This window comes from Protopterus annectens, chromosome 5.part0, assembly GCF_019279795.1.
Source record: "Protopterus annectens isolate FY-2018-M chromosome 5.part0, PAN1.0, whole genome shotgun sequence".
Classification (NCBI taxonomy): domain Eukaryota; kingdom Metazoa; phylum Chordata; order Ceratodontiformes; family Protopteridae; genus Protopterus; species Protopterus annectens.
Window position 1 is genome coordinate 481,012,253 of NC_056735.1, and position 24,654 is coordinate 481,036,906.

Below are 24,654 nucleotides of genomic sequence, written 5' to 3' on the forward strand. Positions count from 1 at the left end.
GTATGAGTCATAGCTACTGCAGCTGCGCTACAGATGTATGTCAATGTTCATTCATGAACCTGATTTATGAAACATTATTTGTTCAGAGAAAATGCTCTTATCTTCCATAACACCAGATACAGGGAAATCTGAAAATGTTTCTCCACGTTTCTGTGTTTTGTCAGGGCTTTTCTGCTTGAGCACTATATACATTCGGTGCTGAACTTTTATAACTTTTAATTTTAAAGTATATTTTCCACAAGAAAAGATAATAGATAATGTTGGAATAGATTTGAACAGAATGAGAATAAATAACTTTTTTTCCTTTTAAGAAATGTTATCACTACAATCAGTTTTCACACAATAGCTTTAGTAAAGGAAGTAAGGACCAAAGCCATTAACCTAATGATGTTTCCAAAAACAACCAAATATTAAAAATGTGCAGTCATTAGTTAGTATTTTTATTTTTATACAAAAGGGAATGTTATAATACAAAAGTACACAAAACCCTCTGTATGCAAGCTCCCAGGGAGATACTGTATTAGAAATTAAACACAAAAGAAGCAAAATGCATCACCTATAGCCATCCAGACAAAATAATCTCTCAAAAAAAAAAAGAACTATTTTAGAACCTTGTCCAGACTATAAACAGAATGACAAAAGACTGGTTTAGAGAATTAACTGATGAAAAGCCTAATGGCAGATCACAGCTTGAGTAAGTTCCCTTCCCTTTCAGAGTGACAAAATGAACTGAGCTTGAATGTGCTACAGGTCTGAATAAAAATATTCTGAGAATCAGAATACATATAAAGCAGCATGCACAGGGTGGTGGTGGGGGGGGGGGGTGAGGCTGACTGCTTAAGTAATCTCTAGAATGCATTTTCTTTCCCCAAACCTTTTTACTTTAGCTCATAATTACGGCATTATATTTGAAGTGAATCTAAAATTATGAAATACAATATCACTATATTTTAGAATGCATAAATTTCATGAATTTGTCATTTTTTTCCAGCAGTGCTTCGGTATAGCTTTTTTTTAATGACTTTACCACAGCTGCAGACTATTTTTATGGTCACTAAATTTCAGTTCCATTCATTTCTTCAATATGAGAGCAGACCATGGTTCAGCTAGCATGAAGACTGTCGTCAGATGATTTCTTTTTAGGGCCCTAACATCCCATTTGCCTGCCACATAAATGCTAAGAGAGGTGTACATTGCAGTTTGGGGTCATCACCCACTTCCACAAGTGACATAACAAATGTGGTAATCTTACCCCTCCAACTTTGCCGGGCAACTTCTGCTAGGTGTTGGTCTCTACTAGAGTGTCATTAGCAGGGGAAATGCTAAATATTATCTTCAGCAACTTCAGCCCTGGAAAAGGCTATAATGCAATGTCCCTTCAGTCCTCTTCTTAACTGGATGGTCACTCCAGTAACTGAAACACTAACTGACCTAAGGTAAGCTGGTTTGTTGTTGGGGTTGGAACCTTCTATGCCACAAATCATGATTACAAAAAGGGAACAGCAAGATAAAGCATAATTTATTATCATATCTAGGAGGGTCTACTACAAGTACTCACTTGATAGTAGCTGTTTGCTCACTGCCACTTGCTCAAGAAAGTAGGTGCTCTTGCTCTCAAGAGCCCAATCTCCTGTAAGTACTTAGACCTCCCAACACCCAAGACTACAAAATTGTATAGCCCTATTAGAGCCATAATCTAACTCTATAAATTCCATCCAGTTCCTAATCAAAATCCTCATTCCCTTATCCCAATACTCTAACCCTCTCCATAAAACTAAATTCCCTGATTCCTCCCTAACTCTAAAACATCCCTATGGCTTCCTAAACCTAAGACTCTATTCCTGATCACTAAGCCTAAAACTCCCTATTTCTTACACCTAAATGCCCTTCCCTATCATTGTCCTAATTTACACTCATTACACCCTTCCCACAGCTGCCACACTTACCTTGCATGAACTCAAATAATATGTTTGGATAAAGTGCAGGAGCTGTTTGCCTGAAGTCATATTTGAGTCAGAGCACTAGTGGCAGGCTGCACAAGCTATAAGATACTCAAGTCTCTGGTTTTGAGGCAATGGACTTTGAGCTCTGGTTTTGAGACAATGGACTTCAAGCACCTGTAGAAGAACTTACTTAGCATTCCATGTTTCTTCTACCAGTGAAAGGAACAAGGAACAGAAATTCCTCCAATATCCTCTGATCTTTCCAGGAGGAAAGCAATGAGGGGGTTGATGGGGACGTTAAGGAAGAATGAAAATGAACCACACAGATGAAATGTTATGGTGAGCACATAACTTTTTTTATCTGATGATATGATTTTCATTCATTCCTCAACTGTTGGGACAGAGACCCCAGCTACCTAAATGCTGGGAGGACTCTAAGGAAGGATATTTCGGAGCACAGCTGAGTCAACAGCTGCTCTTCCCCTAGAGACCACATCCAATTTTAACAATAAAGGTATGAGGATTAGCCCAAGTTGCAGCTGCACAAATATTATCCAAGGAAGTTCTATTCACAAAGGTTGAAGATGTTGCCATAGACCTGGTGGAATGGGCTTTTGGTAGTTTTGATAAAGGCAAACCCACTTTTTCACAAAGGTAATGCAATCACATAACCATTTGGCCAAGGTCACTTTAGAAACTGGTCTGCCTAATTCAGTATCAGAGAAAGAAAAAAATAATTGTTCAGAATTACTTAGATATTTGGTCCTGTGAAGGAAGAAATGTAACTGTCTGTGAACGTCCAAAAGGTGTAACATATTCTCCTTTGTTTAAGAAATTTGGAAAGTAGACTGGAAGGTTGATGACCTGATTAATATTAGATTCTGACACCACCTTAGGTAGAAAGGAATTGATTCATAAAGATACCCTATCCTTGTGAAAAATTAAATAAGGAGATTGAAAAGACAGAGCCTGAAGTTCAGATACTCTTCTGGCAGAAGTAATAGCAACTAAGAAAACAGTCTTCCAGGCCAACATTTTTAGCTCAGACTTAGCTGATGGTTCAAAGGGGGGATGAGTTAAGGCCTGAAGAACAACATCTAAATCCCTAGAAGGAGTAGGATCCTTTAGAGGAGGTCTAATTAAATATGTTCCTCTTAGAAAGGCTTTGCATAGCTTAGAGGAAGCTAAGACAGAGTTATTTACTTCCATATGAAAGTTGAAAATGGTGGCTAATTGCACAATGACAGTTGAGGAGCTAGCCCCTTCATTGAAAACTGTAGCTAAAAAAGTCAAAAACCTTAGAAACTGGTGCTGAAAAGGGATCTAAATTCTTTTTATGTGCCAGAAACAAATTTTTCCATTTAGTTTTGTAAACTTTTCTAGTGGAAGCTTTGTATGATGACAATAGAATGTGATGGACAGGGGGAGGAGAGACTGGGTTGTCTAGCAATCAACAGAAGAAACCATGTGGTCAACTTGAGGCCTGAAATGTCCGGATGAATCATGTCTATTGCATGAGACAGGAGGCCTGGAGTTAGATCCAGAATACATGGCAGCTGTAGAAGATGAGACTAAAGTAAAAGAAACCAGAACTGACAAGGCCAGTAAGGGGCAATGAGGACAACTATGCTCTTCAATGGAGATGTTTTCTGGAGAAATTTGGGAATGAGTGGTAATGGGGAGTAAGCATAAAGGAGACTGGAGGGACAAGCATGAAGTAGAGTGTCCCTTGGGGACTCCCCCCATTGGGGGTAACAGGACAAAGAACATGCTGCACTTGTTGAGGGGAGATGCAAAAAACTGCAGCATGGTTGGCCCCATCGATGAAAAATCCTCTCTGTCACATTCATGTTATTTTTTATTTATTTATTTTTATTATTTAACATTTGTTGACCAGAAAAGTCCGACTAGGACAGAGCTTATTTTCAGCGGAGGCCTGAGGAGAAAAACTCCAGATGCATGTCTTTCGATTGTGGGAGGAAACTGGAGTACCCAGAGGAAGCCCACGAGAATACAGGGAGAACATGCAAACTCCACACAGAAGGCATCCTAGCCTAGAATCAAACCGGTGAATCTCTTGCTGTGAGGTGACAACCTTAACCGTTGCACCACTGCTCTGTTGCCTATGTTAAGAGATCGTTCATGAGGCATCAGAGTAGACCTGCTTAACTTGTCTGCAATCACCTTGGACTTTCCCAGGATGTGTGTTGCTATCAGAAAGCAATTGGATCAGATCGTCGATTTTCATACTCTCATAGCTTCTCAACAAAGAGGGTAGGATCTGGTTCCCCCTTGGTTGTTGATATACCACACCACTGACATATTGTCCATCTGAGTAGCAATAGTCCCGGTTGTGAGAGTGTCTTGAAAGACTTACAATGCTAGGAGGGCAGCTCTTACCTCTAAGACATTGATATGCATGTAGTCCTCTTCAGGGGACCATGTGCCTTGGACTGTCCTTCCCAAGAAGTGCCCCCCCAATCTGAAAGGTGTCCTTGGTCACTTTGGCCTTGGGTTGAGGGAAAATAAAGGTGTGAAAAAAGGAGATACTGCCAGCACATTTAGCTGGAATTTCATAAACAATTATATGTCATTGGTGAATATTGAACAGACCTGTACAACATGGTTGTGTTACAAATGTATTAGAAATGTATGACCTGTACAAGATGGTTGTGTTACAAATGTATTAGAAATGTATGTCACGTGTATATCAAAATGCTTGTACAGACTGTGTTTTGAAAAGGTATTTGAACATTGCTGTGTTTGAAATGTAACCACAGTGTGCCCTACTGGAAGAGAACAGAAAATTACATGCACTATAGTAACTGTTTAAATGGGTTCCCTTCAGAATGTCAAAATGCTGAAACATAAAATTTCATATGGTCGAGACCATATGATCGAAGTTTCAGAATTTCGAAATTCTGAATGGAGAACTGCATACAGCACAGAATGGGAGATTTCCCTTTTCCTCGCTGTAGTGCAATCTCGGAGTTGGCATATTTATGTAGCGGGGGTGTGGGGGTTGCAGGGGGGCTTGCCCCACTGCATAATCATTTAACTAATTGTTTTGGAATTTGTTTCAGAATTTCGATATTCCGAAACAACGATCATATGATCTCGATCATATGACATTCGATGTTTCGGAATTTCGATATTCTGAAGTGAATCCGTTTAAATGTATATATTTTAATAGTGGAAACTGAAATACAGGAGGTTAACCTCAGTCCAGCAAACATTAGAAAAATATTTAAAATTAAATTACTTTATAGGCTAAGCAATAATGAGGCTGCCTCTCAAGTTTTCAATGCAGCCAGAGACACAAAGTCTGTACTAGGAAGCTTTCTGTATTGTCCTTGAAGTGAACTAATTGCTACTTTTAAAGCATGAAGGAATGCAATTGTTTCATGACTTCCAGCATCTGCCAAAGATCTGAGCAACAGCCTTTGTCTGTATATTTTTACAGGTAGATGCTAAATGCTGCCAGCTTCTAGCAATGGGGATTTTGGCCTGAGAACTAGAAGTCAGATGACCAGAAATTATGTCATTCTGCAAGCTATCCCAGCAGTAATATTTTAGATATTAATTTCAGAAGTCTCTTGGTGAGACAGAGCATTCTGCATTCTGTCTTGGACCTGACAACAACAACAAGAACCATTCACCACACATGTCTTGCTCTAATGAAGTAAGGTTCTAGGGAACTGTATAATTCTCTTAGATGCAGTCAGGAAGATAGTAAAGTTTGGTTTAGATGTTTTTCTTTATTTGTGTGAGCCTGTACTGCAATGTTATTTTAAATATTTCCTGTGGTTTTGAACTATGATGTCACGCTGAATATACATTTAGTGTTGTCTTATTCTTTTATTATTTACTATTAAATAGATTTAAACCTTTTATTGTGGCTGATCTGTGTATAAATATTTAAGTTTTGAGAGTACTTGCATATTTATTAGGTGACCCTGTGTAGGCCACTCCTAATAGCCTTGCTCTTGTTTAAACTAACATTTGTATTAGTATTAATATTACACAGTAAAATTGGACACCCTTTGTTAAGGGCCTTAAAGTAGCTGATAAGGAGTTCTGGTGTCAGTGGTACCTTATAGTCAGGGCAGAAGGGGCACCTGTGCCAGCCTTTCCCAGGTGTGTGTGTGTGTGTGTGTGTGTGTGTGTGTGTGTGTGTGTGTGTGTGTGTGTGTGCGTGTGTGTGTGCATGTGCGTGTGTGTGTGTGTGTCTGTGTAAAACAAATCTCTAAGTGTGTGTATGCCTGCTACTTAAGCAGGGACACAAAGCACTGGTTGGACAGAGAGAGTGTTTGGAGGACTTGGCTTGAAACCCTGGCTAAGGATTCAACTTTATAGCTGTGCCAGTGGGGATCTGGAAGAAGAGTGAGAAACCAGCTCTGGACTGACTGTGGTCTCTGTGTACTCTTAAGGGAAATTGCACTTGATGCAGAGAGCTGCATCTTTAAATATTGTGCATGTACCTGTCATCCTTTCAGTGAATGTCTCCACTGTTGCCAGTGGTGAGGATTGAGGCTCCTTGATTACTGCTTGACAGTGGTGGGTCATCACAAAAGGCATGGCCTTCTTGTATTTGATTGGGGTAGATCCACCATAAAAGGTAATTTTTGCAAGCTTGTGTTATTTTGTCTTGACTGGATGATAGTTGTTGGAGAATAGACCATTGAGTTGCGAGTGTCCATTGAAGGATTCTCATATGGAACCCTGCCAGTGGTGCAAGTGCGACTGCTGCTGATATGGATCTAATGTATGGCATATCACATGGGCTGAAAGAGAAGAACGTTGAATCTTTTTGACTTGGAATTGAATAGTCTGAATGTGAGACAAAGGGAGAGAAGCTATTTGAGTGACTGTATTGAATAGAGCATTGATGAATTCCAGAGTCCGACAGACTGAGTTGAGATTTGTTGTAATTGACAGAAATTCCTTGACAGAGCACAGGTGGAGTAAGTAGTCCAGTGACTGAATTAGTTGATGACTGGTTGGTGCAGTCAAGAGCCAGTCACCTAAATAAGGAAACACTCTCAATCCCTGCAGTTTCAAATGAGCAATTACTCCTATGCACTTGGTAAACAACCTGGGGGCTGTGGTGAGACCAAAGGGCAGTACTCTCAATTGGTAATGACTTGCTCAATCTAGAAGCATATATATCTTCTGGATCATTTCTCTATTTTTATGTGATAGTGCTCATCCTGAAGATCTGTCGAGCACATCCAGCCATCCTTGTGCAGAAACAGCAGAATGAACTGAACCGTGACCATCCGAAACTCTGTATGTTGAACTGACTGATTTAGTTTCTTGAGATCCAAGATTGGTCTCCAGTCCCCTGTCATTTTTGGCACTAAAAAGAATCTTGAATAAGTTTGAGATTCTATCTGGTCTGGGGAGACCTATTAGCTAACTTTTTTTCTAACTGCTTGTTTATTTCTAGTGCTGTTGCTCCCCTCTGAGTGGGTGAAACATCAGGGATTTTGTTTGATACTAGAGGGGGTGAATGGGGAAACTGCACTGTATAGCATCTGGATATTATCTTCTGCACCCATGAATCTTTTGTAATATCTAGCCAGGCTCTCTGGTGCAGAGATATATGACCCCCGACTGCCTCTAGAGATGGACAGTTGGGCCTCTTTCAGGAGCGCTGATGGGATCTGTCAGAGAAGGTACTCCAGGATCCCTGGTTATGCTGACCACCTCTGCCACGAGGATGGTATCTTCCATTTCAGTTCTCGCCTCTATCCCTGGTGGAACTGTCTCCACATTTATCTTGGAAGGGACCCTGGTTTTTTTTAATCACATTTTCCATCCACCTTATTGGTTCTTACAAAAGGTCCCTTGAGGAGTCAACAAATGCACCCAGAGCGGACAGACTTTTTTAAAGTGTGTCTTTAACTTTGGGGCCAAATAAGGAGGTTCCATCAAATGGACCACTGAAGAAAGAAGATTTGAAGCATTCTGCAAAATCACATAAGTGCATCCAGGCATGTCTTCTGATGGAAATGCCTGAACCCACCACCCATGAGGTACCTTCAGCTGTGTGGGAGATAAGTCTCATGGATGAGTTTGAAACAGAATGAAGTGTAGCCAACTGTGAGGAAATAGTACTCTCTACCTCAGAGAATATGGTCCTAGAGAGGTTCTTGAAAGGTTCTTTGATCGAATCCCTCTGGAGACTCCTAAAATTTCCCAAATAATTCAGTGACCTAAGGGTAAAGGTTGCTGAAGCATAGACACTCTTCCCAAACCTATCCAGCTCCCTAGACTTCCTGTTGGGGGGCGTCGACAGAGGAACTTTGTTCTGCCAGTTCCTTTTTGTGGCTGCCACTATAACCATTTACTCCTTTACTCCAGTGTGATCTATCTGTAGATGGTGCCAGAATCCTGTTTGATCTCTTAGGGATTGTCTCAGTTGTGTCTGGTTCCTTCCATGCCCCTCAAGAGACTAAATTTATGAGCTCATTGGTGGACAGAGCCACCCAGGAAGTAGACAGGTCAGCTCTGAAGGCCTCCAGGAACACTGACTCTTCTTAGGAAAGGTTATCGGGGGACCAACCACCCCTTTGCTTTAGAAGTTCTAACATGTCTCCAAAGGAGAAATCACTGGGTGGTGATCTGGGGGACCCTTCCCCTTCATCAAAGTCAGTGTCCTCAGTGACGGACGCTTGTGGAGAGTCTAAGTGCCTCCTTTTGCACTTCTTGTTCCAGAGAACCTCCTAGGTGTGGTGCTCCAGGGAGGTATCAAAAGAGATAATGATACCCTGCTGGGTGGTCTGGAGACTCATTTGATAGTGAAAAAAGGAGTACATTCAGACAGCAATTGCAGTACCTACTAGATAAGGCAAGACAACATGAATTGTTGATAACAGGTGACCTAAATGTACATATCTGGACAAACAAAACAGGATAAGAGGACTGCCTGGGTCCACACGGATTGGGCAACAGAAATAAAGAAGACAAGGTCATTCTAGAGTTCTGCAAAACATTAAAAACAACAAATATGACAAAAAAACAGCAGCTGAAAAAAGTGTAGAAATTTTATTAAAACACCTCTAGCTCCTTGGCAAATTGCCTTCAAAGGAGTTAAAATCACACAAAAGTTCAAACCTTTTATACATCTTTCTTAAACACGATTCCACTCATTAATTATTCATTATCTAATTACATTCCAATTGCATTCCATATTTATACCAACAGGGGTCAGAGTACAATACTTAAGGATAAATAAAGTCTCTTTATTCAGAAGCTTTTTCTTAACTTCTGTATATTTATCTCATTGTACAATTGTTTCTAACATTGTACCCTAAAGTCCGTCTGGATGCCCATTATGGTACTGTTTACAGTGCACTGCAAGAGGGCTTTCAAGTTTCCCATTTTTTATATCTCTCACATGCTCTTGCAGTCTCATCTTGAAACCCTCTTGTTTTCCCCAATATAAAACATATTACAGGGGCATTTCAAAGCATACATAATACATTCTGATTTAACAACAAAATCTACCATTCACTCTAAAGTACAGCCCATTAATTATATCAAAGACCCTAACTATAAATTTACAAATAATACATTTACCACAAGGGAATGTGCTCATCTGAGCAGAGACTCTATCTTATTAATAGGAATATGAAATTTACTATGCACTATCCTATCTCTTATATTCCTTCCTTCACAGAAGGAGAATATAGGGATCCTATATAAATTATTAGCAAAATCTTTAAATTTAAATAGAAAGACCCAATAGTACTTTATAACTTTCAAAGTCTGCTCCCTTAACAAATCATAAGTGGTAAACACATACATTTTTTGCTTTTTTCTAAAATTCTTCTTTATCCATTTCTTTATCTCTATAATCATTCCTATGTCCACCTAACCAAGCATTAGTTTCTTTCACTCTCTGTAAAGAGGCCACTATTAATTCCTTATTATATCCTCTCCCAATAAACACTGTGGCTGTTCTTTTTAATTCATCATGATTATTACATAACCTTTTGATCCGTAGCAACTCTCCATATGGTAATGCTTTAAACAAATGGGGTGGATGGTAACGACGGCCATCCAAGAAATGGGTACCATCATTAAACTTTCTGTGCATTTTACTATTAACCCCACCATTTATTACCTCCTCTAAGCAAACCATATGACAACATGTCAGATAGGTCCAGTGCTAACTTTACCCCTCTCTCATCCCCTAAAGTGCCCATCTCTATACCGGAAAAATGCAAAGTACCTGCAATTACGGCTGCACAGGTAAAAAACACACTCTCCAAAGCCAAGAACACAGCATCCATGGGACCTGACAACATCCCAGGCTGCATTCTACATGAACTACAGAACGAACTGGCACCAAACCTAAGTACCATGTTCAATCATAGCCTCACTTCAGGCTTTGTGCCCACTGAATGGTACACAGCAACGGTTATCCCACTCCACAAAGGGGGAGCCACCACAGACCCTGGGAACTACCGCCCCATTAGCTTGACATGCTTGATCTGCAAGGCTATGGAGCATATCATCATGGAACTTATAAACAATAACATTGGTAATCTCCAAACTCTGGACCCTACCCAGTACAGGTTTGTAAAAGGCAGATCATGTCTCCTAAACCTGATAGATTTCTTTGAAGCGGTCACCAAAGCTGTAGATGAGGGTAAGGTGGTACACACAGCCTATCTAAATCTCGCCAAGGCTTTCAACACCATCCCCCACTCTGGAATTATAGACAAATTCCCTAAACTAGGTATAAATCTCTATGTCACAAGATGGGTTGCCAACTGGCTCACTGACCGAATCCACACTGTGAAAGTAGCGGACTCTAAATCCAACTTCAGACCAGTGACAAGTGGAGTACCACAGGGTTCAGTCCTAGGTCCTCAATTAATTCAATTATATAACATGCCATTGGGCATTCCCTAAGGAAAATTCTAAAGCCTCAATTCCAGATTTATGTTGTATACTAGTACAGAGGCTTTTAACATCTACTATTAGCCAATACATATCATTCCTCCATTCTAAGTCTACTACTTTATTCAAAAACTCAAAGGCATCTCTCACATATGATGGCTGTCTTTTTACTATAGGCAATAAATAACTATAAAATATCCCAATTTTATTAATGAAACAGTTGCATGCTGACACTATTGGATGTCCCGGGGTGGGGGGTCATGAATACTTTTGTGTATTTTGGGGAGCAAAAGAAAGTGGCCAGCTCACATCTTTCTACACTAAACTTCTTATTAATATCTTCTTATGAATAAAGCCCAGTCTCCAGCCCTTACTTAACAGTTCTTGATATTTTAGTAGGGCTTCGTTATATTGCTCCATATTAGTTTTTTTTCATATATATATATATATATATATATATATATATATATATATATATATATTGCTATTTTCCAAATGTTCATAATACATCTTAAGATATTGTTTAAAATGTAGTACCACAATTTTATTCCCTATGCCAGTAGCCTTAAATATTATTTCATCATCAAATTTTGAAGGGCTTTCCATTCTTGTTTTGTTAAATTATATTTTATTTTATCTTTATTTTTCATAAAATCACTGAACATTGACTAAACTGCAAAGTTTAACATAGACGAGAACTGTTGCAGCCCATCACGTGCAAAAGGTGGAATAAACAACGCTTTTTACATTACACTGCTAGTATTCAACTGACAATAGGCATTTAAAGACCCATCCTCTTCAAAATCAGAAGCACGAGTAAAAACTTTCTTCCATTTCATCTTGTTCACTTAAACACAAACTTTCCAAAACATTTGAATTATCATTGCTTAAAAAAAATTCAGATTATGTCATTTTCTAATTAAGCAAAAACTATCGCTTTTAAGGATGTGCAGTCTTGGCACAACTGTGGGGATAAACTTCAATCCAGAGTTAAGTAATGCTATTTCTACAGTTCTTTTGGGAACTGTTTTGCCATGTTTGTTAGTCTAGACTTCTGTCTGTTAAATAGCTTGATGGTGGCCAACACATGGTTCAGCAAGACAGACAATCACAAAATCACATAATAGAGTGGCCAAAATGCAAGTCAGATGGACTTCCTCCTACTAAGGAAATGGCATTGGAGTAGAATCAATTGCAAAACTCACCCCCCAGTGAAACAACTGGCCCACAGCATAAACCACTGGTTACCACAATTAGCTGCAAGCAGTGGTCACAGAAGCCTCTAAGGTCAACAGTAAGTAGGCTGAAGACCTCTAAGTTGAATGGAGAGAAAGCACAAGAGGTCAAGAAATTACTCAGGGTTCAAGAACAACACCAGAAAGAAGAAAAAGGCAAATATAACAATCCAGTAACCAACAGGGTTCTAGCACCTCAGGAAGAAGGAGGAAATAAATACAGTTGAAGGAGAATGGCAGTGCCTCAAAATAGCAAGTGTGAGGACTGTAGAACAAATATGCGGCTGTGCCAGGTATGGAAATAAAGTACCTAAAGAAAACAGGTGGTTGAATGCAGAAGTCCAGGAAGTCATCAAAAGATAGAAGGATTGCAGGAAAAATTGGGAGATAGAAAAGATGGATCAGGCTAAGAAGGAATAAGGGTTGGCTAACGAGGGGGCTAAGAGAGGAAGAACATGGCATCAGAAGCACTCTACCAGCTTCTGGAAAGTAATTCAGTAGATGTCACAAAGAAACTCTATCAAACTGCAAGGCAAAGACAGACAGATAAAGAAGATAGTCAGACACTGTCCGTAAGGGATGCCAGCAACAACCTGCTCACCAGTCCACAAGACGTCAAAGGCAGATGTAAGGAGTACCTTCAGCAACTTTTGAATAAAGAAAACCCACAGAAACTACACTGCCCAGACAAGAAGAGGAGGAGCATACCCCAGAAGGAGTAAGGGGAAAGCAACAGGCTCAGAGGAGAGCACATCAAATATGATCAATATTTTACATGAATTTGGAGAGAAATGGCTCCTAAGGGTATTCATAGCAGCAATACAAGAAAAGCATATGCCAATTGACTGGAAAATAAACATACTAATGCCAGTGTACAAGAACAAAGGGGGACATCCACAATGTGGTAGTACTATAATCACTGTATAAGTACTGTAAATCACATACACCTGTCACACTGCATAAAAGTTTTGGTAAAGGTGATTGATATACAAATAGAAAGTAAGATAGGAGACAAGCACAGTTCAGATTCAGATCGGGATGCAGCACAACCAACCAGATGTTTGTAGTGTGAGACAGATAGTTGAGATGAAGCTAGAAATGAGGAAAGAATCCAACTGGGCATTCCTAGACTAGGAGAAAGCATCTGACAATGTCCCAATAAAGCTAATCTGGGCAGAGATACCCACTTAATTATACTATTTTAAGAGCAAAAACTTCTGTGACACCTTACTACTATAAAAAAAATAAAGACAGATTCTGTTTTCTTCTAATGAGTTTCAAATGTGTCCCTTTTCCTATGAAGAATATACGTAAGACACTTTTTAAAGCAGACAAAAGCAATAACGTAGTCTTTGAATGTCCTTACTTTGGTGGAACAGTCACAGCATTCCCTCTAGGCAGTGAAAAACCTTCAGAATCATGCCCCACAAGTGTAGCACTGTATTCCAGTGGTTTGGAGCTATTGTTTTTCAAAGATACCTATAAAAAAAAGAAAAAAAGAAATATGTAATCTTTGATATATGATGCCCTGCAAGCGTAGCACTGTATTTTGGTGGTCCAGAAAATACAGTTGCATAACTAAACTTACCTTAACAGTAGATGTCTGAATGATCACTGTCACAGTTGTCTTAGCCATATGGGTTATATCCTGCATAGGGTATATCAGCTGGTCAGCTTGCAGAGGTTAAGAGCTCTTTCTGTGTGTCCAAACCATTGTCAGTTTGAGCAGGGATGAATAGAAATAAACAGTTTTGGTGCCAAGCCCTCCAGAACTTTCATGCCAACTGACAGAGGGAGGGTAAAGCCCTAAAAATGTTCAATATAAAAACACAGTCCTCACCCTGGCAGTAAAATATACAAAAATAAAGGGGATGTTAAGTTTACTTACACAGCTGTACTAAGTTCATAATTTTATCACTGCTACAGTATTCTTAGCTGTATGAGTAAACTACTATAGATTATAGTGGCTGGGAAGAAGAAGGATGAGGGTCCAGGAGCCCCTGGAGGATGGTAATATCAAAGCCTGTTCAAGACATGGAAAAGGAATCTCATTTGCAGTGCTTTGTAAAGATATAAACAGAGGACCAAGCTGTTGCATTTAAATAATACCTAGAAGCCATCCCTTTCCAAAAAGCCACTAAAGAAGCTAAGACCTTTGTAAAGCATGCCTTGACCCTGCCTGGAATTGCCTTGTTGTGGTGGGTATAACAAATGGAAATGGCAGGCTGTCCTGTTTTCTTACTTTCATAATAAATTAATAACTGATTAGAATTTCTGAAGGTTTAAGGTCTGACAAGATAATATCTGAATGTTCTATGGACATACAGAATATGAAGAATCATTTCTCCCACTTTTTTAGGTTCTGGAAAGAAGACATTGAGACGGTTAGCTTAAAATACACTCAGATACCACTTTATCCATAAATGAAGGATTAGCTGTCAAAGAAACCCAATATTTGTGGAAAATGAGATAAGACTGACTCACCATGAGTTCTTGCAACTCAGACAATCTTTCTGCAGATGTCAGAGCAATCAGTAAAATTATTTTCCATGTTCAAATGCAGCCAGAGTTAATTTTCCAAAACAAAGTTGAGATCACAAGGATTAGACACATGTTTTCTAGGTGCCTGGTAAGCACGACCTCATTCAAGAATATTTTAAATGAGAATTCAATTAAAAGGGAGGATCCATGGAAAGAAATACTGAAATTCATCACAAAGATTGATAATGAAGCAATAAAGGCCAGAGGACAATAACTCACACAAATGTTGTAAAATAAGAAGTTATGTACCTACCATAACATTCCATGTTAGTTGTCTTCTCTCGCCTTCTTTCTTGCTGGATGGGTTCGGAGCTGATCCTCGGCTCCAACTCGGCACTTGCTAAGCTCGAGAGCTAATTTTACCAGCTCGAGGCAACCCTATATCCCATGATGCAAGGCGGAGACTACCCAGATCTCGTTTGGTAGCTAAGGAAATAGGAATATATTCTTCCAACTGTAGAGGAGGAAGAAAAAGTAACAATACTAAATAACAATCATAAACATCATAATCCTCTAGAAAGGATCAACCTAATCTAGTGACACTAGAAGCTGAATAGCTAGAAAAGGAATAAAACCTCTTAATAGAAGAGGCATAATCTTCTCGGTCTGACCAGGCTAGGGGGATGGAGGGTGGGACGCAAGAAAGAAGGCGAGAGAAGACAACTAACATGGAACGTTATGGTAGGTACATAACTTCTTAATGTTAAGTTGTCAATCTCGCCTTCATTCTTGCTGGATGGGACCGTGTCCCTAGCACCTCTATCCTGGGTGGCTCAATGGAACAGACTCTTGAGAACGGTGGAACCAAAATTCGCTCCGTCTCTGGAGGCCAAGTCTAATTTGTAATGTGAAACAAAGGTGTGAGGATAGGCCCATGTGGCTGCTGCACAAATAGTGTCTATTGGAAGTCTAGCTTGAAAAGCTGTCGATGTAGCTAGAGCTCTGGTAGAATGGGCTTTTGGCTTAGAAATCAACTCTTTGCCTCTGAGCTGATAAATGTAAGTAATCACAGAAGACAGCCATCTAGATAAAGTCACCTTGGAAACTGGAAGGCCTTTCCTGTTCTCTGCATAGGATAGAAACAGTTGATCAGATTTCCTAAAAAGTTTAGTTTTGTCCAGATAATATCTGCGCTGGCGGTGAACATCAAGACAATGTAACTTTTGTTCTGCTCTATCAGAATAATTCGGGAAAAACACTGGAAGATCAATGGATTGATTTAAGTTTGTCTGCGATGCCACTTTTGGTAAGAAAGACGGATTAGTCCTTAGAGATACCCTATCTTTGTGGAAGATTAAGTAGGGAGGACGAATGCAGAGAGCATGAAGCTCAGATACTCTCCTGGCAGAAGTAATGGCGACTAGAAAAAGTGTCTTCCAAGAAAGAAATTTCAAAGAACAGACAGCCGCAGGTTCGAAAGGGGGAAGAATCAAGGATGTTAAAATTAAATTTAGATCCCACTGTGGTGGGGGGTCTCTAATCGGAGGTTTAAGTAAAAAGATACCTCGAAGGAATGCCTTGCAAAGTTTATGTGACATAATGTTGTGGTCCAAAAGGCCTATATGAAAATTCGAAATGGCTGCCAGCTGAACTTTTACTGTGGAAGAAGAGGATCCTGAATGAAAAATCTCAGCTAGGAAGTCCAAGACCGAATGAATCGGAGCAGTATAGGGGTCTATGTTCCTAGCTTTTGCCCAGAAGGAGAAACGTCGCCATTTACTAGTGTAAATCCTTCTGGTAGAAGATTTTAGGGAAGCTACTATGATATCCCGGACAGGATTAGAAATCATAGGAAGCCTGGCTAAGGACGGAAGTGGAGCAACCAAGCAGTGAGGTTGAGAGAAGGTATGGATTGGTGCAGCTGCCCCGACTGGTGGGTCAGAAGATCTGGAACCGGGTCCAGATGCCATGGCTGTACCAAGAGATAATGATGTAGGAACGGAAACCATATCTGTCGGGGCCAATAAGGGGCAATGAGAATCAACTTGGCTCTCATGGCAGTTGCTTTCTGAATTACTTGAGGTATCAGCGGAAAGGGGGGAAAGGCATAAAGAAGTCCCCGGGGCCAATCTTGGGTTAGAGCGTCTCTGGGGGGATGGCCTGGAAGGGGGAAGAGAGGGAAGAAGTCTGGGCATTTGCTGTTTTGAGGTGTAGTGAAAAGGTCACAGCAAGGAAGGCCCCACTTCTGAAAAATCTCTTCTGTCACTGATTGTTTGAGAGACCACTCGTGAGGCATGAGAATAGCTCTGCTCAATCTGTCCGCTATGATGTTGGATTTCCCGGGGATATGCGTTGCTATCAGAAACCGCTGAGAAGTGATTGCCCATTGCCAAAGTCTGACAGCCTCTCAACACAGTGAATAGGACTTGGTTCCGCCCTGTTTGTTGATATACCACACTATGGACATATTGTCCGTTTGGACTGCAATAGTTCCCAGGGGAAGAGAGTCGTTGAGGGCTTGCAACGTTAAAAGCACCACTCTCATCTCCAGGACATTTATGTGCAGATGGTATTCGAAAGGTTGCCAAGTGCCATGGACCATTCTGCCCTGATAATGCCCCCCCACCCGATCAGGGAGGCGTCCGATGTAACCGTGGCAACCGGGGCAGGAGGAACAAAGGGTCTGCCCTGATGGACTTGAGGGGACGATATCCACCAGGTCAGATGCCTTTTGCAAGTTGGAGTTATTGTGATCTTGTGATGCATGGGAAGTTGTTGAAAAGACCATTGGGCGAACAGCATCCATTGTAGAAGACGCATGTAAAAGCGGGCAAAGGGAAGAAGTGTTATGGCGGCCGCCATAAGACCCAATACTTTCAGAGCAAATCTGGCCTGAATTTTGTTGCTGAGAAGAATCACCTGGACGTGACTTTGAATGTTCAAGATCCTTTGGTCTGTTGACTTTGCTGAAAGTTGTATGGTGTCCAATTTTGTGCCTGTAAAAGTAATAGATTGACAAGGCGACAAGGCAGATTTTTCAAAATTTATAGAAATCCCTAGCCCTCTGCAAATGTGAATGGTGTAATCTCTGGCTTGGAGAAGTTGATGCCTGGTGGTGGCAGTGAGGAGCCAGTCGTCTAGATATGGAAACACCTGGAATCCTTGACGTCTCAGGTGAGCCGTAACCGCTGCCATACATTTGGTGAACACTCTGGGGGCTGTAGTGAATCCAAAGGGCAGGGCCCTGAATTGGAAGTGACTGGTCCCCAGCCGAAAGTGGAGAAATCTTCTGGAGCACCTGTGAATTTTTATGTGATAGTACGCATCCTGAAGATCTATCGAGCACATCCAATTGTCCTTGCCCAGAAAGGGTAGAATGGACTGAAGTGTGACCATCCGGAATCTTGATTTCTTTACAAACTTGTTTAGTTTGCTCATATCTAATATTGGTCTCCAGTCCCCTGTCTTTTTTGTAACTAAAAAGAACCTTGAGTAGATTCCGGATCCTATTTGGTCTGCTGAGACTGGCTGGATGGCTCTTTTTGCTAGCAGTTTTGATATTTCTAGTACTGCTAGTTCCCTTAGACCGGGTGGAACGTCTGGAAGGGTTCCCTTTTGCTGAATTGGGGTTTGAATAAAGGGAATTTTGTAACCCTCGGATATAATCGACTGTACCCATTTGTCTTGAGAAAGGGAAAGCCAGGCTATTGGGTACAGCAATAATCTTCCCCTGATTGCCTCCGAAGGTGGACAATCGGGTAACATCTCAGGGATGCTGGAAGGGTTTGTCAGAAAGAGGCTCTCTGCTACCCTGATTCTGCAGACCCCCTCTGCCCCTAGGGTGGCGTCTATTATTGTTACCCCCTCTACCTCTGGGGGTAAACTGACTTTGTGCGTCAGGTGTGACTCCTTGAGATTTGTAGAACCACATTTTCCCTCCCTTCTGTCCTTTGGGGTAAGGTCCTGAAGGGGTGGAGAAACGGACTCCTACGGCAGAAAGAGTCTTGCCATCTTATTCGCATCTAGTCAAAGTGTCTTTCACTTGAGGTCCAAACAAGGTCGAACCATCAAAAGGGGAGTTTGTGAAGGACGCCTTGAAGGGGTCTGCAAAATTACAAAGCCGCATCCAGGACTGACGCCTTAAAGCCACTCCTGTGCCTGCAGCCCTACTCGCTCCATCGGCTGCATAGGAAATGAGCCGCATAGAGGAATTAACAATGGAGTTAAGGATTCCTAGCTGTGAGCTAATCTTATCCTGAGACCCAGCAGCTGACAGATCCTGTAAAACTTCTCTCAACTCTTTAAGAACATCTCTTTGAAGGCGGGTGAAGTGGCACAAGTAGTTCAGCGATCTCATGGCAAAAGTCGCTGAAGAAAAAATCCGCTTGCCGTACCTGTCCATAGTCCTAGAATCCTTGTTAGGAGGATGGACAGGTACTGAAGGATCAGCTAGTTCCTTCTTGGTGGCAGCAGCCACCACCATGGCATCAACTGGGACACCCTTTGTCAAATATTGTCTATCTGGTGGGGCCGTAATGAATTTAGAAGGCCTCCTAGGAATAGGTTCCACCGAATCCAGAGCCATCCACGCCTTCCGAGCCACTACATCCATAAGAGGGTCGAAAGGCAGAGACACCCAGGAGGTGGAGGGTCGAGATCCGAACGCCTCCAGGTATACTGACTCATCCTCGGAAGGATTAAGGGAGGGCCAGTTCCCCCTCTGCTTAAGGAGTTCAAGGATGTCTGAGAAAGAGACATCCTCAGAGGAGGACCTTAGGGATCCCTCCGACTCATCCAGGTCAGTATCAGATGTAATAGACTCGGGGGAGTCTAGATGTTTCCTCTTACATGTCTTCTTACGCGGAGGTTCACCTGACAGATCAGGCGAAGCCTCGGAAGAGGAAGATATTCCCAATGGGGAAACCTGAGGGGTTGGATCTCTGGGTCCGGGAGCAAGAGAGTGGGAAGAGATGTCAGCAGGCACTGTAGTGGGAGGAGCTGATGGAACTGTCCGTTGACTAAGCCCAGGGGCTAGTACACTCCTCATCACCTCGAAGGCTCCCCCATCAGAGAGACCAGAAGGTTCCCGCTCCAAAGAGATAGGAACTCCAGGCCTCACCGAGAGGGAAGGCTCTGAGGCAGATGTCGGGGCTGAGCTCACCAACACCGAAGCCCCGAGAGGGAGAACGGGGTCGGACAAGGGTCCGATGCCACTCGCCCCCTCAGAGCCAACGAGAGAGACCAGATGCCTGGATCCCTCCAATGAAGGCCTCAAGGAGGAAAGTGGAGCAGAGGACGACGGAGCCGAAAGGGGTGGTATCGGCTCCGAAGCTACAACGGTCACGGTTCCGAGGAGATCTGGCTCCGAGCTCTGTAAGAGAGTAGAAGGAGGAATGTTTGGTGGATGTGAAATAGCTACCGTCTGTTGAGACGGGCTATGGAGCATTTGGACCAATGCCTGAGACTTTAATAGTCTACTCACCACTCTCTCGAGGTCGTGATCAGACAGCCTGGACGACCAAGAAGAACGGCTCCGATGGCTCCACTCCGAGAGCAAGGGTGATCTCAGAGCCGAACGTATCGACTCTAATGAGGGGGATCGAGATCTCTTTTTAGAGATCGATGGAGCCAAAGGAGCCGAGGATACGTCGGCTCCAGCCGGAGAAGACAATGAATGTCCAGATTTGGCAGTATCGGCGCCGGATGGAGCAGATACTGTGACTGGTATAATGGAAGGATCGGCTCCGGCCGGAGCTGATCTCGACACTGGAGAAGATAAACCAGTAGCCGACGGCTTAGAACTTTCAGCCGAAGGCTTGATAGGTTTCGAGGGCTTCCTCGGCGCCGACTTAGTCGGGGAGCTCTCAGGCTTTAATAAGCCCCTCAATATCAATTTATTTCTGCGCTCCTGCAGGACTCTTGGGCTGAAGGCATGACAGATAGCACAAGAGTCCTGCAGGTGCAGAGGTCCCAGGCAGTAAACACAAGAAGTGTGACCGTCTGTCAGAGACATCTTCTGACAGCACGAGTCACACTTCTTGAAGCCTGAGACCTTTGTGTCCTTCGACATAGCTGTGTCGAGGAAACACAAGTAGTCAAAAACAAAACACCAACACACACACACACACACACACACAAACAAAAAAAAACCCCACCCAATCCAAAAATCTAAACTAAACAGGGATACAATACAGTCAGACACAAACAATCCCTGACAGGGAAAATTTAGGAAGGGGAAGGCCTAAGGCCTAACCTATGGAAAGGGGATAAATAACCCGAAAAAAAAAGGGAACACTAACGGGAATAGGGTTAAAGTAAGCGTTAAGGTTAACAAAAAACAACTATAGTTATGAAAAATTAAAGGGGTGAGACTAAAGTCTTATTATTAAGAAACTTACCTGGAGCTGGTAAAAAAAAGGCACCTCGTTAGCGAAGCGGCAAACGAGATCTGGGTAGTCTCCGCCTTGCATCATGGGATATAGGGTTGCCTCAAGCTGGTAAAATTAGCTCTCGAGCTTAGCAAGTGCCGAGTCGGAGCCGAGGACTGGCTCCGAACCCATCCAGCAAGAATGAAGGCGAGATTGACAACTTAACATCTAGGGATATGCTAGCTTAAAAAGCACCCCAGTTCTTGTTTTGGCACCAACTATTTTGTAATAACATGAATTCCTAGTAGCAGTTTTATTTGCCTCCCTTAACACCTGCTGCATGTCTCTATAAAATAGCTGCCTAAAAGGAATTAATATCATCCATGCAGTTTGTGGAAGTTGTTAAAGCTTGAGGTGTGTCAAACAACCATTGTCTTGACTGAGTAGTTTCAGTCTTTGAGAAAGCTTGTGGCAATTGCCTTTGGCTGCTTCCAAAAGAAGGGAGAACCACTGCAGCCTGGACCAGAAGGGAGTCACCACAATGATTTTTGGAGAGTTCTTTTGAATCTTCAGAATGACTGTGGATATCAGTGAAAAGGGAGGAAAAGAACAAAGGTACATTCCTGCCCAAGGATAGAAAATCCATTTGTTTTTCCAGCCTGTTTACCAGATGTCGTGGAGCAGAATTCTTTCATGTGAATCAAGGCAAACAGATGTATCTGAGGTGTTCCCCTCAGCTGGAGCAATTCCTGGAAGGTTCTCTGATTCAAATTCTCACGTGAGAGTCTGTTCTGGTCCTGTTCAGCTTGTCTGATAATATTTTGCTCTGACTGGATGTAAGATACCTGTAGAGTGAAACTGTTCTGAAAAGGGGTAGTCTGGACAGAGGGTAGGGCCTGGTCCTCCCCCAATTTGTATTATGAATAAGATCACTGTGATGTTGTCTGTAATCATTTACAATGGTCCTGAGGACTGGAGATAACTGAGAGAGCTGAAAGCATTTATTACTGCCAGCATCTCTTTTATGCTTAGTTGTTTTGGTCTGTCCTTTACTCTCACAGATGCTGCTCCTCAAGGCAAGTCTGAGAAGTCTCTTGTTACAGACTGTGCTGGATATGAGAAAATGGGAGACCTGTGTTCAGATGAAAATGGTCTCTCCACTAAGGAGTTCACTTTTTTACAAATCCCAATACAGTAATCTGGAATGTCAGGGGATGCTGATGTTGAGGCTATACATATTTTTGGTACTAATGAATCTTTGTCAAGTGAAGCCTGTCTAAAGGAATCATGAGAATCATGGAAGCCATGAATTGTAGTATCCTGAAAAATTCCTTTATTGAAGCTTTGGACTGAGTGGAACATTTCAGTAAAAGATCTAGGTATAGATCTACTTTCTTTCTGTAGAGGAAAAGATCTTTGAACTGAGATATTTAGGAGATACCCCATGAAAATAACCCAGTGAGAAGGAGTCAAGCAAGACTGTTTTCTTTAAAGTGTAGTCCATGAAGGAGATCTCTCACCCAAGTGAGAGATTCCTGACACATTAAAAAAGACTGAAAAGATAAGGAAGTCATCTAAATAAGGAAAAATGTAGATACTTTGCAGTCTGCAATATGCTCTGACTGGAGCTAGACACCCTTTGGGTTATCCGGCACTGGAGCAGTGAATAACCCAATGGGGTAATGCAGAGAACTGAAAGTGTAATCCATACACAGAAAACCTTAAACTCCTGAAATCTGAGGCTATAGGAAGGTAATGTTAAGCATCCTTTAAATCTAGGGTCACTAAAAACATAAAGAGAGAATCAGGGAAGTAGGTTATGAAAGGATAGTTTTTGGACTTCGGGACTTTTAAAAACTCGGTTAGAAAGGAATAAACTCTCCTCTTTTTTTGGTAAGTAAATCATTCTATAATAAAAACCTTTTCCCTTCAAGGAAAGAGTGACAGTTTCTATTACCCCAATGAGTGAGTAAGATGCTGAATAAAGAGGGGGAAAGGAAGGTGGGGGTGATGAATGATGAGGAGTCCTTTGAAAAGGAAGAAGAGACTCCCAAACCATCTGTATCCCTGATATATTACTTTTAGAACCCATTTGTCTGAGATTATCTGCTACCAAATAGAGATAAAAAAGGAGAGCAAGATTTCTGGTAGAGCTTTAATGACTTGCCAAGGTGTGAAGGCCTAAAGATAGTCATTCAGACTTGTTGGAGTATCCTTCCTTGTTTCTTGGGGGGGGGGGCCTTCCTTGCTTTTTAGAGTCACCTTGCCATTGTGTTAGAGTGTTTGCTTGCTAGAGCCTTGCTATGTATTTTTGTATTGCTTTTTATAAAAATGCATAGAGATTCAATTTGGAGAAGGAAGGCTGAATATCTGAGTATCCCCTTAAGTCCCTTTTTGTCACACTTTTTCAGGACCTCAGCAGCATATAGTCCAAACACCACCTCTCAGTCTGAAAATTTTGTGTATGTAACCAAGCAAACCTTATCATAAAATGTCCAGCAGCAGCTGATCTAAATAAGGCATCAGCTGAATCATGAGAATGTTTAGTCATCTGAGACACAGAATCAATACGATTATTCACAAAAGCTTTTTATTCAAAAGAGGCAGAGTTCTTCTATTACCCAGTTTAAGAACAACCTAGACCAGTGGCTGGAAAAAAGAATGTTTACATTGGGCCTGGCCCCCATTTGGCCCTCAATGTCTTGTTTGGATACAGGACATCATTATTCTTTTGGGAAAAATTGGCTAGGCTTAGAAATAACCACAGGTCATTGGCCTAGTAACAATCTATGAATCTATAAAAGTGGCAATAATGTACCTCATATTATCAAATGATGCAAGCATATCAGAAACATGTGAACTTGATGATTAAGAATTCTAAAAATAGGAATAGCAGAGTTTTCCCCCAAATCTATCAAAAGCTTTCTCACCCTTATCAGAGGGAGGGGGACTAACATTTACAAGATGTTTAGCAGCAGAAGGATTTACTAAATAAATTGCTGCAGGGTTAGATCTACGATTGGAAAATAAAAACTTGTATAACTGAGGAAATTTATAAAATCTATCTACTTTCTTAGTGGAGGCAGGCTGTCTGTTAGGCAAGTTACAGGTTGTAATAAACACATCTTCCAATTCTGGAAGGACAAGAGGAACTGGAATAGGTTCAGGAAATTCCATTTGTAATAAATGATAATATTTCTTCAATGACAGTGGAGTATCATTATTTTCCCACTGAAACAACTGGTTCATTTGGGGTATGTGTTCTGAAAAAGAAAATTCTTCTAAGGGATTATCATAAAAATGCTTTCCTCAGAATCAGAATCAGTTACCTGAGGAGAGCAAACAGAACTCCCCCCCCCCCACCATACTCTCCAAGAAAAAAATCATGTTCAATATACTAGGAATATTCAGTAAAATAAGAATTCATCAGTTCAGGCTAGGCTAGCTGCCATTGTAGACCATTTTAAACCTAGCTGATTTCCCTCAAAGGTAGGAATTAAACCCTATACCTTGTGTCTGCAAGGTAGTTACCTTAACCAGTATACTAATCCCCAACCTTGTTCTTGCCATTAACATCAGAAATAAAATGACCGAGAGCCTGAACTAAGCCCAACAAATCATACCTGTATATAGATGTGGACAGGGAAAGATAAATGCTTCACTTTCTGTTTCTTTTTGACAGGAGTTTCTTTAGAAGCAGACCGAATCCTGCCA

The 24,654-nt window shown here is 41.5% G+C and overlaps 1 protein-coding gene across 1 annotated transcript in view; it reads right to left on the reverse strand.

Annotated features, from left to right (window-relative positions):
- The window catches only part of CFAP47 (cilia and flagella associated protein 47), a 7,413,452-nt gene that overhangs the window by 3,679,079 nt on the left and 3,709,719 nt on the right, over window positions 1–24,654 (reverse strand). The window contains exon 36 of the mRNA XM_044071840.1: window positions 13,458–13,570. Coding sequence (XP_043927775.1) covers window positions 13,458–13,570 — 113 coding nt within the window. The remainder of the gene's footprint in view (window positions 1–13,457; window positions 13,571–24,654) is intronic.